The sequence below is a fragment of the Salvelinus namaycush genome, chromosome 8, assembly GCF_016432855.1.
Source record: "Salvelinus namaycush isolate Seneca chromosome 8, SaNama_1.0, whole genome shotgun sequence".
Lineage (NCBI taxonomy): Eukaryota > Metazoa > Chordata > Actinopteri > Salmoniformes > Salmonidae > Salvelinus > Salvelinus namaycush.
Window position 1 is genome coordinate 56,520,011 of NC_052314.1, and position 19,939 is coordinate 56,539,949.

General features: G+C 41.6%; 1 protein-coding gene across 1 annotated transcript; it reads left to right on the forward strand.

Moving 5' to 3' along the window:
- Positions 1 to 12,539: 12,539 nt before the first annotated feature.
- Positions 12,540 to 14,162, forward strand: LOC120052211 (E3 ubiquitin-protein ligase TRIM39-like). The gene has a single exon (XM_038999037.1). It carries the CDS (start codon positions 12,540 to 12,542, stop codon positions 14,160 to 14,162), a length of 1,623 nt encoding a protein of 540 aa, XP_038854965.1.
- Positions 14,163 to 19,939: the final 5,777 nt, after the last annotated feature.

Sequence of the window (19,939 nt, forward strand, 5' to 3'; positions counted from 1 at the left end):
AGGCAGAGAATGCAAGTGGAGAGAGGGGTTACCGGCCAGGCAGAGACAGCAAGGGCAGTTCGTCGCTCCAGTGCCTTGCCGTTCACCTTCACACCCCTGGGCCAGACTATACTCAATCATAGGACCTACTGAAGATATGAGTCTTCATTAAAGACTTAAAGGTTGAGACCGAGTCTGCATCTCTCACATGGATAGGCAGACCATTCCATAAAAATGGAGCTCTATAAGAGAAAGCCCTGCCTTGCCTCCAGCTGTTTGCTTAGAAATTCTAGGGACAGTAAGGAGGCCTGCGTCTTGTGACCGTAGCGTACGTGTAGGTATGTACAGCAGGATCAAATCGGAGTGATAGGTAGGAGCAAGCCCATGTAATATTTTGTAGGTTTGCAGTAAAACCTTGAAATCACCCCTAGCCTTAACAGGAAGCCAGTGTAGATTGGTTTGTACTGGAGTAGTATGATAAAAAAAAAGTGGTTCTAGTCAAGATTCTAGCAGCTGTGTTTAGCACTAACTGAAGATGATTTAAATAGAGCATTGCTGTAGTCTAATTTAGAAGTGACAAAAGCATGGATTAACTTTTCTGCGTCATTTTTGGACAGACACTTTCAGATTTTTGTAATGTTACGTAGATACAAAAAAGCTGTCTTTGAAATAGTCTTGATATGTTCGTCAAAAGAGAGATCAGGTTCCTTCACAGTTTTATTTGAGACGACAGTACAACCATCAAGATTAATTGTCAGATCCGACAGAAGCAACACAATCTCACACTCAATTTGTGCAAATATGTACAAAAAGTATTTTAGCAGATTATGCATTTTTGTGAGTTTTTGTTGTGGCTTAATTCATGTGAAAAGACCCCAAAATTGTGCGACTTCATTCGTAGGACAAGACACATTTTTGTGTGACTTCTTTCATAGGAAAATAAAAAAATTGGGGGGAAAACTTTCTCAACAATCTTTTGAAAGTTATTAAAGCAATGCATGATGGGCAATGGTGTCCTACACTGGCTTTTTTTATGGCCCACAATTATTTATATAAAAAAACTAAACGTTTTAACAACCAATTTCTCACCGAAATAATGATAATATAATTGTAGCCTTACGTATTTTTTTAAATTATTAATGCCAATACTGTTTTCTATGCTTGTTTTCACTTAATACTTTGGGATACTGATAGTCAGAAAGGCCCTTTTTTTCATGTAGGCAGTACTAGGCCTAAAGGATTTTCTTCACAATGCATATTCATATTTCGTGGCGCCTACATTATACAATTTTCTTCATAATGCATTTAATACAAGGCTCCACTTTTTCTTTTACATTACACCATTTCTTTCAAAATGCATTTTATACAAGGCTATGTCGAATTTTATGAGGGTTGCCAGAATGGAGAAAAAATATGGATTTTTTAAGGGGGGGGGGGGGGGGTATCGATGAAGGTATTTGATTGGGGAATGGGGATATATATATTTTTTTATGATGGGAAATTATAATACACACCATAATACACACACACCAGCACACAAACACTAACACACATATGCATACACTCACTTTGTGTGTAGTCATGTTATAGCCAACTCATCACTATTGTATGAATAGTTTTTTATAGAATCTTTGTTTCTAGTTGTCATGCATTCATTATCTTTAACTGGTTAAATGTTTGTAGTTTGTATGTTTCAGTAATGATTAAGATGGCTAAATAGTTAAATAGTTAAATAGCCATTAAGATGGCTAAACATCTCTGCTTGATTTGGCTTTTGGTTATATTTGGCATTTTCATACATAATCTGTTTTTCTACTGAATAAAGCAATAATTAATCAACACACTACTGTCAATAAATGAACACTACCTGTTATAAAATGGAAATTGCTCTCCGTAAATAAAAGATGAGAAATGCTCAGTCTGAAGACATTCGGCTATGGGCTTCACAGCCTTCCAGTAATTATACAAGTTATATCAGTTAAAAAATGGTTTATTTACGACCTATGGGGTATAAGATGTTGGGAATAGTGGTTTAGGAGAGTCTGAAATCAATGAAATACCCTCAACCCTAAGCTATATTCAATGTCAGCAGCAATTTCCAGAGTGAAATGCTCAGTCTGAAGACATTCGGCTATGGGCTTCACAGCCCTATAACAATGATACAAGTTATATCCCCTTAAAAAAGGTTTATTTACAACCTCTGGGGTATAAGATGTTGGGCAAAGTGGTTTAGGAGAGTCTGACATATAAAAACTAACTTGAGTTCAGTCTTCACCAATGAGAACCAAGAGGGGCCTAGCTTCATCCTTCATGACTGGGAAAGGCCTCGATTCAAGGTCGTAAAAAAATCCTTCATCCATTTCATTCGATGGATCATCAGCAATTCATATTACTGGTTTGCATCCTAAAAAAAGGATAGTTGCGTTTTGCTGCATGACACACTTACATTATTTGTCTTTCCCATATGATGTGGAACGTTGTCAGGTTATCAGATATAAGCTTCAGTAACAAAATAACACCATGGTTGTAATAACAGGTTGCTTGTACATGTGTAGAATGTGTTTGTTTTGGGTCCACACTGGTAAGTTAACTTCTCTGGGATATGTGGGACGCTAACGTTCCACTTGGCCAAAAGCCAGTAAAAATACAGAGCGCCAAATTCAAATAAATTACTACAAAAATCCAACTTTCATGAAATCACACATGAAAGACACCAAATTAAAGCTACACTTGTTGTGAATTCAGCCAACATGTCTGATTTCAAAAAGGATTTACGGCGAAAGCACACCAAACGATTATGTTAGGTCAGTACATAGCCACAGAAAAACACAGCCATTTTTCCAGCCGAAGAGAGGAGTAACAAAAAGCAGAAATAGAGATCAAATTAATCACTAACATTTGATGATCTTCATCAGATGACACTCATAGGACTTTGTGTTACACAATACATGTATGTTTTGTTCGGTAAAGTTCATATTTATATCCAAAAATTTGAATTTAGGCGGGACGCTACTGTCTCACTTGACCAAAAGCCAGAGAAAATGCAGAGCGCCAAATTCAAATAAATTACTATAAAAATCAAACTTTCATTAAATCACACATGAAAGATACCAAATTAAAGCTACACTGGTTGTGAATCCAACCAACATGTCAGAATTCAAATAGGCTTTTCGGCGAAAGCAAACGGTGCTATTATCTGAGTTAGCACCATTGTAAACAAAGAGAGATAAACACATTTCAACCCTGCAGGCGCGACACAAAACACAGAAATAAAAATATAATTCATGCCTTACCTTTGACGAGCTTCTGTTGTTGGCACTCCAATATGTCCCATAAACATCACAAATGGTCCTTTTGTTCGATTAATTCCGTCGATATATATCCAAAATGTCCATTTATTTGGCACGTTTGATCCAGAAAAACACCGGTTCCAACTCGTGAAACATGATGTAACGGCTGTCTTTCGGTGAGTTAGTAGACCAAGGCGCAGCGGGTGATGAATACATAATGCTTTATTGCAAGACGAAGAACAGACACGAAATACACTTGACTAATTTACAAAATAACAAAACGAACTAGACAGACCTAAACTACGAACTTACATGAAACGAAGAACACATGAACAGGAACGACCGAACGAACGAGACGAGACAGTACCGTGTGGTGCAATAAACACAGACACAGCGACAATCACCCACAAACAAACAGTGAGAACAACCTACCTTAATATGACTCTCAATTAGAGGAAAACGCAAAACACCTGCCTCTAATTAAGAGCCATACCAGGCAACCCAAAACCAACATAGAAACAGAAAACATAGACTGCCCACCCAAAACTCACGCCCTGACCATCACACACATACAACACAACAGAAAACAGGTCAGGAACGTGACAGAACCCCCCCCTCAAGGTGCGAACTCCGGGCGCACCCCTAAAACTCAAGGGGAGGGTCTGGGTGGGCATCTGTCCGCGGTTGCGGCTCCGGCGGTGGACGAGGACACCACTCCACCACTGTCTTTGTCCCCCTCCTTAGCGTCCTTTGAGTGGCGACCCTCGCCCCCAACCATGGTCCAGGAACCTTTACTAAGGCCCCTCCTACATAGAGGAGACAGCTCAGGACAGAGAGGTAGCTCAGGACAGAGAGGTAGCTCCGGACAGAGGGACAGCTTAGGACAGAGGGACAGCTTAGGACAGAGGGACAACTCTGTACTAATGGCAACTCCGGACTGGGTGGCAGCTCCGGACTGGGTGGCAGCTCCGGACTGGGTGGCAGCTCAGGACTGTAGGGCAGCTCATGACTGTAGGGCAGCTCATGACTGTAGGACAGCTCATGACTGTAGGGCAGCTCATGACTGTAGGGCAGCTCATGACTGTTGGGCAGCTCATGACTGAAGGGCAGCTCATGACTGTAGGGTAGCTCATGACTGGAGGGCAGCTCATGACTGGAGGGCAGCTCATGACTGGAGGGCAGCTCATGACTGGAGGGCAGCTCATGACTGTAGGGCAGCTCATGACTGTAGGGCAGCTCATGACTGTAGGGCAGCTCATGACTGTCTGGCGGCTCTGGCAGCTCCTGACTGGCTGGCGGCTCTGGCAGCTCCTGACTGGCTGGCGGCTCTGGCAGCTCCTGACTGGCTGGCGGCTCTGGCAGCTCCTGACTGGCTGGCGGCTCTGGCAGCTCCTGACTGGCTGGCGGCTCTGGCAGCTCCTGACTGGCTGGCGGCTCTGGCAGCTCCTGACTGACGGACGGCTCTAGCGGCTCCTGACTGACGGGCGGCTCTAATGGCTCGGGACAGACGGGCGGCTCAGAAGGCGCTGGGCAGACGGATGGCTCAGAAGGCGCTGGGCAGACGGATGGCTCAGAAGGCGCTGGGCAGACGGATGTCTCAGAAGGCGCTGGGCAGACGGATGGCTCAGAAGGCGCTGGGCAGACTGATGGCTCAGACGGCGCTGGGCAGACAGATGGCTCAGACGGCGCTGGGCAGACAGATGGCTCAGACGGCGCTGGGCAGACAGATGGCTCAGACGGCGCTGGGCAGACAGATGGCTCAGACGGCGCTGGGCAGACAGATGGCTCAGACGGCGCTGGGCAGACAGATGGCTCAGACGGCGCTGGGCAGACAGATGGCTCAGACGGCGCTGGGCAGACAGATGGCTCAGATGGCGCTGGGCAGACAGATGACTCAGAAGGCGCCGTTGGGCAGACAGGCAGTGCAGAAGGCGTTGGGCAGACGGCCGACTCTGCCCTGCTGAGGCGCACAGTAGGCCTGGTGCGTGGTGCCGGAACTGGAGGTACCGGGATGACGGCACGCACTTCAAGGCTAGTGCGGGGAGCAGGGATAGGGCACACTGACCTCTCGAAGCGCACTATAGGCCTGGTGCGTGGTACCGGAACTGGAGGTACCGGGCTGAGGGCACGCACCTCAGGGCGAGTGCGGGGAGAAGGAACAGTGCGTACAGGGCTCTGGAGACGTACAGATGGCTTAGTGCGTGGTGCCGGAACTGGAGGCACTGGGCTGGAGACACGCCCCATAGGGAGAGTGCGTGGAGGAGGAACAGGGCTCTTAAAACGCACTGGAAGCCTGGTGCGTGGTGTAGGCACTGGTGGTACTGGGCTGGGGCGAGGCGGTAGCGCCGAAAATACCGGACCGTGTAGGCGTACTGGCTCCCTTGAGCACTGAGCCTGCCCAACCTTACCTGGTTGCATGCTCCCCGTAGCCCGTCCAGTGCGGGGAGGTGGAATAACCCGCACTGGGCTGTGTTGGCGAACCGGGGACACCATGCGTAAGGCTGGTGCCATGTAAGCCGGCCCAAGGAGACGTACTGGTGGCCAGATATGTAGGGCCGGCTTCATGACATTTGGCTCAATGCCCAATCTAGCCCTACCAGTGCGGGGAGGTGGAATAACCCGTACAGGAGACACCGTGCGCTCTACTGCGTAACATGGTGTCTGCCCGTACTCCCGCTCTCCACGGTTAGCCTGGGAAGTGGGCGCAGGTCTCCTACCTGCCCTCGGCCCACTACCTCTTAGCCCCCCCCCCCCCCCCCCCCCCCCAAGACATTTTTGGGTAGTACTTGCGGGCTTCCAGCCTTGCTTCCGTGCTGCCTCCTCATAACGTTGCCTCTCCGCTTTAGATGCCTCCAGCTCCGCCTTGGAACGGCGACACTCCTCTGGCTCTGCCCAGGGTCCTTTACCGTCCAGGATCTCTTCCCATGTCCAATCCTCCTTTTCCCACTGCTGCTGTCGTTGCTGTCCGTTAACCCGCTGCTTGATCTGGGTTTGGTGGGTGATTCTGTAACGGCTGTCTTTCGGTGAGTTAGTAGACCAAGGCGCAGCGGGTGATGAATACATAATGCTTTATTGCAAGACGAAGAACAGACACGAAATACACTTGACTAATTTACAAAATAACAAAACGAACTAGACAGACCTAAACTACGAACTTACATGAAACGAAGAACACATGAACAGGAACGACCGAACGAACGAGACGAGACAGTACCGTGTGGTGCAATAAACACAGACACAGCGACAATCACCCACAAACAAACAGTGAGAACAACCTACCTTAATATGACTCTCAATTAGAGGAAAACGCAAAACACCTGCCTCTAATTAAGAGCCATACCAGGCAACCCAAAACCAACATAGCAACAGAAAACATAGACTGCCCACCCAAAACTCACGCCCTGACCATCACACACATACAACACAACAGAAAACAGGTCAGGAACGTGACACATGACTACAAAATATCTCAAAAGTTACCTGTAAACTTTGCCAAAACATTTCAAACAACTTTTGTAATACAACTTTAGGTATTTTTTTTACGTAAATAATCAATAAAATTGAAGATGGGATGATCTGTGTTCAATACAGGATTAAAACAATCTGTAGCATGCTTTCTGGTCACGCGCCTCTATCTAACAGTACACAACAACTGACCCTGATTCAAAATGGCCGTACTTCTTCATTACACAAAGGAAAAACCCTCAACCAATTTGTAAAGACTGTTGACATCCAGTGGAAGCAGTAGGAACTGAAAGAAGGTACGTAAATTAGACAGACACAGAGGTTTTTCTTCTGAATAACAGGTCAGGGCATAGCACTTTCAGAACGCTTCCCACCACTAGATCACTTAACAATTTAAAAATTGTTCCTAAGTTTTCCCCAAAACAATATATTTCCCTATGATTGACGTAGCACAAAACTGTGTGTTTTTTCCTACGAATGAAGTGGCACAAATAAATTGTCACACGAATTAAGCCGCACAAAAACACAGGAAAATGCACAAAATCTCCTGAAATACTTTTTGTACGTATTTGCACAAATTGAGTGTGAGGATTGTTGCCACGTCTACTCTTAAATATTATAATGAAATTAAAATGGAAACCTTTCTTTACATTGTAATATACTGATTTCACAAAACATTCAAAACACTCAAACCGGTGCGCCTGGCAGCTACTACTGAAATCTAGTCTTTCCCATTCACCCTCTGAATGGCAAAGTGTACACAATCCATGTCTCAACTGTCTCAAGGCTTAAAAATCCTTCTTTAACATGTCTCCTCCCCTTCATCCACAGTGATTGAAGTGGATTCAATAAGTGATATTAATAAGGGATCATAGCTTTTCATTGACCCATAATGATGACCTTCTTTGACAGAAGGAAAACTATCCCTCAAAGGGGAGCTGAACCAAAAAATCTACTTCTCTGGTTGAAAGCGGCCTATGTGGCATTTATTAGCATACAAAAAAAGACTACCAAGGGTACATAGGATAATTTGTCATAAAGTCAGTATCTTTCAAAACAGAGATTTGCGAGATTCTGTGAAATGTATGACGCTCCCTGGAAATTTGAGGATTGAGTATGATTTCAATCATGCCCAGTCATGCCTACTTGGCCTCTAACACGGGATGGTAATGCCTAGGGAGGATTGTAACAAGGGAAGGGTGAATGGGAAAAAAGGTGAAATGAGTGTGCTCTATCTAATCGTAGCATCAGAGCCAACCTACAACCTGCCCATTTCTTTACAGACAGCAGAATTAACCATTGGCATGGCGTGCCTCTGACTTGTTTATATTCATATTGTCACGTTCTGACCTTTATTTCCTTTGTTTTGTCTTTATTTAGTATGGTCAGGGCGTGAGTTGGGGTGGGCAGTCTATGTGTGTTTTTCTATGTTGGGGTTTTGTGTTTCTTCCTGGTATGATTGTCAATCAGAGGCAGCTGTCAATCGTTGTTCCTGATTGAGAATCATACTTAGGTAGCCTGGGTTTCACTTTTGGTTTGTGGGTGTTTGTTTCCGTGTCAGTGTTTGTCGCCACACGGTACTGTTTCGTTTGATGATCGTTTATTGTTTTTGTTCCTGTGTTCAGTTTTGGATTTATATTAAAGACATGAACACTTACCGCGCTGCGCTTTGGTTCGATCCTTCTACCACCACAGACGATCGTTACACATACAAGACATCGTCGCCAATGTAATGTTGAAAGAACGAGACATGTTCATTATAAACGGCTTATGTTTTTCCATCTCAAACATCCTGACATTTGTGAGATAACGTTAGCATCACAAACACAACTGTCCTCAAAGCTACTCTAGAAAGGAGGAAATTGATATTTTTTTTAATATAATGTAGAATTCTCTGTATACGTACAAGAAGTACACAAATAGACGATGATAACATATGCTAGGGGGTACAACAAATGACAGATTATACAAAGACCTTAAAAGAAACACACGTATTGATTGTTTTAACAGCTTTCTTATCAGAAGAATGTTGAGTGGTCTTAATGTACTGCTCGAATTCCATATAGAAAACACAGAAGAGTGTTTTCTTATTAGTGATTTTACATTTATGAATATGAAATTTAGCCAGTAGCACAATTCGATTCATGAGTTAAAATTGTTTTTCTTTGTCTTTATTATGGTTAAGGAAACCGAGCAGCACATTCTGGAAATGCATAATGTGATTTGCGATTCTAGAACATTCACGTTGTCATGCTGCGTCACTTCATTCAACTCAAATGAAATGAAAAAGTAATCCAAGTTATTTTGCTTTAATTATTAATATCACTTAGGTCTAATGCTGACCTTTGACAGAAAGTGATAGTTTTTTTCTCTCTCAACCGTTATTCTCTCTCAAAGGGAAGCTAATGATATGGCACATCCTTAGCCTTTGAGATGGTTGTGGATGTAGGTGAATGTGATAAAGGAGGTACTTTTCCTTTGAGCTGGTTGTGGATCTAGGTAAGGATGGCCACGGTAGCCAGGTGGTAGTGGGCCAGTCGCAGCATAGAGGACAGGATGGGGGTTGGGGTCAGCGGGGATTTAACCCTGATATCCACCACAGGGTAGAGGAAAATGAAGTTAGGAAATAGTCAAACTGATACAGGACAGACCTGGATTCCAATAGTACTTGTTTTTTTTCAGATACTTTGAGCATTTGATTGAACCTGTATATGGAGTGCCAGACATTGACATTTAAAAATTATATTTCAATGGTGCCAGATTGGTGGGGTTGTACTTTTGGGATTATTCTATTGGTTATAATGCACCAGGGAAGCTCAATCAAGTGCCGCTAACATACTAGACAGAAGAAAAAATACACTTTGAACCCTGGTCTGATACAGGGCAATTTCCATTTCACCACATCACAATCATCACAATAATAATTTAATTCAATACACTTTTTTATTGTTGGGTAAATATACATTATTGTTTTAACATTTGGGTATATTATTGTATTGTTTCTCCCTCTTAGTGGATATCTTAGTGACATACAGACACAAACCCATGTTCAAGATTGAACTGATCATCTCTTGCCCAACAGATCTCACACAGACAAGAGGACATTGATTGTTTTCGTTTTCTTTTATTAAAATGCATTTTTTTTAAATAACAATTCTGTTATATAACAAAAACTCATGAAGAGAATAGAGATACTGTCACGACTTCCGCCGAAGTTGGCTCCCCTGCCTTTTCGGTCGGTGCTCGGCGGTCGTCGTCATCGGCCTACTAGCCGCCACCGATCCCTTTTTCGTTGTCTGTTGGTTGTGTCTTATTAGTTTCACCTGTGTCCTTTTGTATGTGTTTGATGAGCTTCCTTATTTATAGTATGTGTCCCCGCCCTTGTTTTGTGCGGGATTGTTTTGTGTTACGTGTGTTCGTCAGGTAGTGGTGTTTATGTTCTGGACCTGCACCCTGTGTTTTGGGTGGTCCAATTTATTTAACCGCGCCCTGTGTTTGGGATTGTGTTTTTTTGGTTGCCTTATTAAAGTGCACCTTTTTTCCCTGTGGAACTCTCTGCGCCTGAGTCCTTCCTCACCCGCCTAGTCTCTCGTGACAGATACAGTCATAGGGAATCCCGTTTTCTATGAATAGAGGATTACAAACTTAGTAAGCAGTAATGACTCAATGTTGCCACAATTTAGGGATTGTAAGTTATGATCATGTGTTGCCTCTGACATGACAACCTCAGTACTTGTAGGACCTGCATTTCATACATTAGAGTAATATAAAACGTTCTTATTAGAGTAAATGGATATTTCATACTTGATCCACCGTAGTAACATGATCCTGTTAGCAGGCGTGGGAGAACACCTTGCACAATGGAGTTTTATCAGACAGAGAAGTGCCTGTTAATCATCTGGTATGTAGGTCAGTTGTATTTGTCAAAATTGTACTAAGGAGCAACGCAACATCATTACCACAATCTAAAAATACATTGTATGTACAAACACTTGTAGTGTACAGTAATAATACTTAATAACAGTGGTGACATGGAACGCATTAGAATAATCTCTTACAATACTTTCACCCACAAGAGGCTAAACAAAACATGCTTTACAACCTTTAAAATAGAATCAAACTACAATAACAGTATTTAGAAGCTTTCATGTAAAGTGTGCAATTAATGAATAAACAGGTTATCATAAATATGGTAGTTGCTGGGACTAGAGTGATTTGGTAAACCTGTTACAGTCCCTCCTCCATGAGTCTTTATCATCATTTTGGGAGTTCGGCTGTAGATTATGAAGGTAAGTGAAGGTATTCTCTGTAGGAAACGTTCTGTTAACTCACCATGGACTTCATCTCACCACCGTCTCCATCTGCCTCGGGCCGATCCCTTCCCTCCATATTCTTACTGTTCTCTACGAACTCCTAAAGAGGGATGGATGGAAAGAAGAAAGAGCATGAATGTGGTTTGGTGTTGAGCCAATAGGGGTCAAGTTTGGTGTTGAGCCAATAGGGGTCAAGTTTGGTGTTGAGCCAATAGGGGTCAAGTATCGTAAACGCTAACAAGGCGAGTTCAGTGTAATATGTGCATAAGAACACTATTTACCATATAGAAATAGATTAAAGTGGTATTCTGTAAAACCATTCAGGTACGTTAGACATTTCTTCAGGCACCACAAGCAGCAGATGCAGGATTTCAACAAACACAGGCAGTTTCCTACAAACAGAAAATACATTCAGCTTTAGTTCTCCACCCATTGTCTGACATGACTTGGTAGAATTGAAAGTGAGTATGTTTAAAGGAATTATCTGAAAATAATATTTCCTGCTCCTTATGTAGCCCTTTCCTGAAGTCAAATGACCTCGTGACCTCATGGGTGGAATGTTATTCATATGTTTCAACAAGCCCAAAATCCAGTGTTGCTATGCCAAACAGTTTTGTTGTATTTCAGTCTTCTGTCATGTAAATAAAGTGTAATATTGGAATGTAAACTCAAAATGTATTACATTTCAACTCTATATCTGACATGGTATAAGTGTATTATTTGTGTTAAGCCCATAACCATGTGTGTGAGGTGTAGACTTTTGTTTCAAAGTAGATTTGTTAAAGACTAACAAGAAAGACTCTGTGACCCTGATTTAGCCCACTGCAGTAAAAGGTTATTAATGATCAAATCTACCTACTGACAGTTTGTGTTCATCCCCTGTGAATTCTATTGTAGTTGATGACTTTAGAAAACCTTCAATACATCTGCAGTAATTCCTTCTATTGTATCAACAATGAAAAGAGATCAGACATGAAGAGTTAACTGTTCCAGAACACAGAGCAGCACTGGGTGGGGAGCAGCATGTCAACGTCACTTTACTTAAATGAAACTGAAGTGTGTAGACATACTATATATGTGCGCACACAAGCTAACGGTCTCAAACTCTTCTGAAAAATCTGCTAAGACAGTCGTTCTTTAATACTACAGTATATAGAACCAATACATCTGAGAAAGCACCCCACCCTCTGTCGCAAACACAAAGATACAGGTGAGTAGATATTTACAAGGGCAGGTGAAGATAAATGCGACTGTGTGAATTCTTGTATTTGAATGAGTTCCTGTATTCTCGGGTTTTCTTTTATCCTGTGTTTGACTACAGTACCTATGTTTACCTTTATTTTGTACTTAGAATCATTTATGTTGTACGGTTAAACATCCTGAATCAACATTGTTTGGTGTCTCTAAATTCCGTGTTGACAATGACTCTGAAATTATCGAGAGCTGAATAATTCCAGGGAATAATTTAGAGACCCACCTTCTCTGTTTAGATATGTCTTCCTCCAGCAGTATCCAGTCTGAAGAGCAGTTCCTGTGCTCTATCTGTCTGGATGTGTTCACTGAGCCAGTCACCATTTCATGTGGACACAACTTCTGCATGGCCTGTATCACAAAGTACTGGAATAGCAAGGACCTGTGTCAATGTCCACTGTGTCAGGAGAAATTCTCCAGACGACCTAAGCTTCGTGTCAACACAACTTTCAGAAAGGTTGTAGAGACATTTAAAAACAGGAGAGATAAAGATAGAGATGGGCCCCCTCCCAAACCTGGAAAAGTGGCCTGTGACGTCTGCACTGGGATGAAGCGCAAGGCCCTGAAGTCCTGCCTGGTGTGTCAGACCTCTTACTGTGAGACTCACCTGGAGCCTCATCAGATAGCCCCACCCTTAAAGAGACACAAACTGATCGACCCTGTGGAGAACCTGGAAGACAGGATGTGTAAGAAGCATGACAGACTCCTGGAGTTGTTCTGTAGGACTGACCAGACATGTGTGTGTCAGTTCTGCACTGAGGGAGAACACAAGACTCATGACACTGTCCCTATAGAGGAAGAGTGTGGAGAGAGGAAGGTTCAGCTGGGGAAAACTGAGAAAGAAGTGCAGCTGATTATCCAGGAGCGACTGAAGAAGGTTAAAAAGAGCAGACTCTCAGTAAATCACAGCAAGAGAGAGGCAAAGAGAGAGATAGCAAACAGTGTACAAGTCTTTACTGCTCTGGTGCGCTCCATTGAGAAAAGCCAGGCTGAGCTGATTGAGGTGATTGAGGAGAAGCAGAAAGCAGTAGAGAGGCAGGCTGAAGGGTTCATTAAAGATCTGGAGCAGGAAATCACAGAGCTAAAGAGGAGAAGCACTGATCTGAAGCGGCTCTCACACACTGAGGACCACCTCCAACTTCTCCAGAGCTTCCTAACCCTAGAGTACAAACCTCCACCAACCAAGGACTGGTCTGAGATCAGTGTTCACAGTGATCTGTGTGTGGGGACTGTTAGGAGAGCTGTGTCTCACCTGGAGGAGATACTGAAAAAAGAGATGGAGAAGCTGCCTGGAGTCAAACTGAAGATGATTCAGCAGTATGCAGTGGATGTGACTCTGGACCCTGATACAGCAAACCCCTGGCTCATCCTGTCTGAGGATGGGAAACAAGTGAGAACTGTAGCCATAACACAGCATCTTCCTGACAATTCAAAAAGGTTTGACGGTCATCGATTTGTCCTTGGAAAGGATGGCTTCTCCTCAGGAAGATTTTACTATGAGGTGATTGTTAAGGGGAAGGCTAGATGGACTTTAGGAGTGGCCAGAGAGTCCACTGACAGGAAGGGGATTATCATACAGCAACCTGAGGATGGACTCTGGACTGTGACCCGAAGGGATGAGAATGTTATCTGGACCTTCCCCCCTGTCCTCCCCCTGAGAAAGAAGCCCCAGAAGGTGGGGGTGTTTGTGGACTATGAGGAGGGTCTGGTCTCCTTTTATGATGTGGAGGCCAAGTCTCATATCTACTCTTACACTGGCTGCACCTTCACAGAGAAACTCTTTCCATTCTTCGGCCCCTCTGATAATGATGATGGTCAAAACTCAGCCCCTCTCATCATCTCTCCTGTCAAACATACATGCTGATTAAACAATGCAGAGGGAACAGTTAATTAACTAATTACATTCACATATCATTAAATATATTTAGTCAGTTGACATGACATGTGATTAGAATTTCCATGGATGTCCTCTGAAATCTCATAACGAATTTAAAATGGAAACTTCTTTACTCTTTATGGACAGATTGAATATTACTAGGGGAGGGGGTGCCACAAAATAGGGGAGGGTTGTCAAACCTTTTTTTATTGCTTTGAGTAGGGCACAGGGGAGGGTAGTGCATTTTTTTCCTGTTTTACATTTGCCATTCTTCTCATATTCTCTCTATAAACAATGTCTTGACTTACTTTTGATATTACCCTAATTAAGTTTAGAAACATTTGGGGAAGGTTTGGTATGGTGTGGCTATTAAGCTTTAGCTACTGCAGGCCTATGATATGAAGGCAGTGCGCCCCTGTCACGTTGTAAAAATGATTGGAGACAGGCGCAGGAATACATAACACCTCAAGCCATTGTAAATCTTAAGGCAGCAGACGAATCCTTTGTCCTGTCAGTGGAGGATTGGAATGTATGGTGGGCCTATGGAGAACCTACCGCAGAACTGTAACATGGAATAAATGGACTTTGGTACATATTTTATCAGCCGACATGATGGTAACGATGCTAGATGAAATATGAAAATGAATGTTGTTTTTGTTATGTTAATAATAGTTAAATGACGACGTTATAACGGAAACATTGTAACTTGAAAAGTTTTCATAATATGTACATGATGTTTACATACTGTGTGCTGTGTAGAAAATATCCAGATCATAGAGAATATTTTTGTAACAATTAACTATTATTTTAGTTGTCTAACAAGTCCATAGTTCATTGTGATACCTTGCCTTGTAACTAGATATGCCCTAGGGAACTTGCCATATAGACCGAAATGCTCCTTTGTGACCCGGGGGTATGAGAATTTACATACCACAGTAAAACGGACCACAGCTGCAGCGTGATCTAAGATAGTCACAACCCCACAAACGCAACATGAGGAAGAGGACACAGGAACGTCTTAACAATCAAGGCTACGGTTGATTACTGTATCTAAGAAAGGGGAATTCAAGAAGAATCAGCTAGTTATTCTCTTCAAATCCTCGGTTGTCTACACGGCCCTCCTACCAAAGCTTGGAGCGTCGACACGGTTAATTATCCTCCGAATAAGACTACTCTCACAGAACGAGTGCAAGGAAACAGACAACCAACAGAAAGGACATTGTGACATCGTGTGGACAATCAGCGACGGTACCGAAGGAGACACAGCCATCGGAAGAAAAGGGCTTCGGCCATCCTATCCCAATAAGCGGAACTCGGTCCACGAAAAGATACCCAACGGAGACCTTCAACAAGTAAACCGGTTTCATTGTATTAAGTTCTAATCAATGGCCTAGACTGTTTGTGTATGTGTATCTTATATTATCATTTAGCTTGTTAGTAAATAAATAATAAACACAAATTGTGTGGTACGGAATGATTTAGTGAGACCCGGGTTTGTGCAGATTTAAGAATTATGCGACGTTCAGAATGAGACTTAAGAGGAAATGAATTAATTGCCGGCTGCTATGAAATCAATATTCTGATATTCTTTGATATGCACATTTGTGGCCTGCTGGAGGTCATTTTGCAGGGCGCTGGCAGTGCACCTCCTTGCTCAAAGGTGGAGGTAGCGGTCCTGCTGCTGGGTTGTTGCCCTCCTACGGCCTCCTCCACGTCTCCTGATGTACTGGCCTGTCTCCTGGTAGCGCCTGCATGCTCTGGACACTACGCTGACAGACACAGCAAACCTTTTTGCCACAGTTCGCATTGATGTGCCATCCTGGATGAACTGCACTACCTGAGCCACTTGTGTGGGTTGTAGACTCCGTCTCATGCTACCACTAGAGTGAGAGCACCGCCAGCATTCAAAAGTGACCAAAACATCAGCCAGGAAGCATAGGAACTGAGAAGTGGTCTGTGGTCACCACCTGCAGAATCACTCCTGTTTTGGGGGGTGTCTTGCTAATTGCCTATAATTTCCACCTTTTGTCTATTCCATTTGCACAACAGCATGTGAAATTGATTGTCAATCAGTGTTGCTTCCTAAGTGGACAGTTTGATTTCACAGAAGTGTGATTGACTTGGAGTTACATTGTGTTGTTTAAGTGTTCCCTTTATTTTTTTGAGCAGTGTATATATCCATACACGTATGCATACATATACACATATATACATACACATACCTATATAGACATACATACTTTTTTAAAGAGTATACCTTTATTATTATTCCCCGCAAACCCTACCACCGATCCCCCAATTGGAGTAAACTGATAAACATTTCTGTTTTTACCTTCAATTTATACATCTTATACACATTTTACAGACACAGTCTACTTTATAATAGTTCTCTCTTGTTTGTTCTTAGTCCTTCCTCTATTTCTGTTGTCCATCCAGTTTGATTTCCACTTGTAACTGTGCTATTTCACAAAAGCTCCGCACCTATACACATTTCACAGATCCCGTATGCCCTACATTGTTTATCTTGTTATTAGTCCCACCCTTCAGCTCCACTCAACCCTTCCCATCTATCTTCCAACATCATTCATTTCGGATTTTTATTTGTCATATATTTTTCAACTGTGCTGTGATGCTTCACAAAAGATTTGAATTTTCCTATTCTCATAGCTTCCACGGATTGTAAATTAAAAATAAACATTTTTGCTAAAATAATTATTATATTATTGATTGATTGACTATGGCTTTTCAAATCCCCCAGTATTGCTATCTGTAGCGTTAGTTCTACGCAAATGTTGCAATTCTTCAGCCATTCCTGGACCTGTGACCAAAAACGAGCTACATACGGACAATACCAAAATAAATGATCTAATGACTCTGCCTCCTCACAGCAGAATCTGCAGAGCTGGGAAGATTGTATCCCCCATATATATATAACATTCTATTAGTTGGAAGAATTTTGTATAGTAATTTAAATGGAAAAATTCGAAGTTTTGAATCCGGCGTTGTTTTGCGTATCAATTCATAAACCATGTGCCATGGAATGGGTACATCGAAAATCTCTTCCCAACTATTTTGCAATTTATATGGCACAGCTGTCAGTTTTTTGGTCCTTAAATTAAATTGGTATATGTTTTTATTTATCACACTTATCTTTAACCATTTATGATCTTTAATATAGGGCCGACATACAAGTTCCTTACTTTTTTCCCCTTCTACTTGCCTCTTCCATTTTTGTGGTAATGCTGCAATTAATTGGTTGTAATTTTGGGTAGAGCAGACATTTCCATATGTGTCACGTTCCTGACCTGTTGTCTGTTATTTTTGTATGTGTTTAGTTGGTCAGGGCGTGAGTTGGGGTGAGCATTCTATGTTTTGTGTTTCTATGTTTAGGCCATTGGTAATTAGCCTTATATGGTTCTCAATCAGAGACAGGTGTTTGTCGTTTCCTCTGATTGGGAACCATATAAAGGTAGGGTGTTCACACTGTTTGTTTGTGGGTGGTTGTCTTCCGTGTCTGTATTGTATGTTCGTACCACACGGGACTGTGGCGTTTTGTTTGTAGTCTATACCTGTTCGTGCGTTCTTCGTGTTATATGTAAGTTCTCTATTTCAGGTCTGTCTTCGTTTGTTTTGTTATTTTGTAATTATTCCAAGTGTTGTTTCGTGTTCGTCTTCGTGGTTGAATAAATTCATTATGTTCTCAAAACCCGCTGCATTTTGGTCTGATCCCTACTCCTCCTCTTCGGACGAAGAGGAGGAGAACAAGCGTTACAATATGTCTGTGTTAGCTGCATGTGTGACATTACTCCACCAGTCCTATTTATGATATCATTCACAAAAATTATACCTTTTTTAAACATTTCTTCGATAAATACAGTTTTTTTATCAATTAGTATATTTGAATTTAACCACAATATTTGTTGTACTATTTGATCCGTCCTTTCAGGTGGATTAAACTGAAATTGCAACCAACTTTCTAAGGCTTGTTTAAAAAATAAAGATATTTTGGAGATTATTTCCTTTTCAAACAACTGAAAGTGAGCAGGTGTAATCTGAATAAAGGGGAAAAAGGCCCTTCTTGAACATAGGATGAGACATTCGTACCAATCTACTAGAGAACCAGTTTGGATTTAAGTATAACTTTTGTATGACTGATGCCTTTAGTGAGAGGTCTAATGCTTTAATATTTAATCATTTCTGCCCTCCGAATTCATATTCGTTATATAAATAGGCCCTTTTAATTTTATCTGGCTTGCCGTTCCAAATAAAATTTAATATTTTTTGTTCATATAATTTAAAAAGCAGGTCACTAGGTGAAGGCAAAACCATAAGCAAATAGGTAAACTGGGATATGATTAAAGAGTTAATCAGGGTGATTTTCCCACAAATAGACAGGTATTTTCCTTTCCATGGTAGCAAGATCTTATCTATTTTTGCTAACTTTCTAAAAAATTTATTGGAGTGGATCATTTCTTTCTTTTGGGATTTGTATACCGAGTATGTCCACATCTCCGTCAGACCATTTAATTGGTAAACTACATGGCAATGTAAAATGTGTATTTTTTAGTGATCCAATACGTAATATGGTACATTTATCATAATTTGGTTTTAATCCAGAGAGGATAGCAAATGTATCTAGATCCTCTAAGAGGCCGTGGAGAGACTCTAGTTGTGGTTTTAAAAGAAAACATGAATCATCAGCGTACAATGACACCTTAGTTTTTAGGCCCTGGATTTCTAATCCCTTAATATTAATGTTTGATCTAATTTTAACAGCTAACTTTTCGAATGGCAATAATAAATAGATATGCCGAAAGTGGATAACCTTGTTTTACTCCTCTAGATAGTTTAAAACTTTCTGAGATGTAGCCATTATTTACTATTTTACACCTAGGGTTACTATACATAATTTTAACCCATTTTATAAGAGATTCCCCAAAATTGAAATATTCTAGGCATTTATATATAAACTCCAGTCGTACTTTATCAAAAGCCTTTTCAAAATCACTATGAAAACCAGGCCTGGTTTCCCCGATATTTCATAGTATTCTATTGTTTCCAGTACTTGCCTTATATTATCTCCAATGTATCGCCCATGTAAAAAGCCTGTCTGATTAGGATGAATAATATCTGCCAAAACTTTTTTTATTCTATGCGCCAAGCATTTTGCTAGGATTTTTGCATCACAACACTGAAGTGTAAGAGGTCTCCAATTTTTTAAATGGACTGGATCTTTATATATACCACTTGGGTCCTGTTTCAGTAATAATGATATCACACCTTCTTGTTGCGTTTCTGATAATCTATCATTTATATAGGAGTGGTTAAAACAAGCTAATAATGGTCCTTTGAGTATATCAAAAAAATAATTGTATACTTCCACTGGTATGCCATCCAGCCCTGGAGTTTTCCCATCCTTAAAGGCCCCAATTGCATCAAGTAGTTCCTCCTCTGTAATTAGGCCTTCACATGAGTCTTTCTGTACAGATGTTAATTTTACATTATTATTAGGAAAAAAATCTTCAAAGCGTGGCTACTTTGAAGAATCTAAAATATGAAATATATTTTGATTTTTTTAACAGTTTATTGGCTACTACATTATTCCATATGTGTTATTTCATAGTTTTGATGTCTTCACTATTATTCTACAATGTAGAAAATAGTATAAAATAAAGAAAAACCCTTGAATGAGTAGGTGTGTCCAAACTTTTGGCTGGTACTGTGTATATATATTGTGAATCACCTATACATTTGAAAAGAGCAAG

Excerpts from the sequence above, each read along its gene's own strand:
- LOC120052211 (XM_038999037.1), top strand. The coding sequence starts at position 12,540 with ATGTCTTCCTCCAGCAGTATCCAGTCTGAAGAGCAGTTCCTGTGCTCT.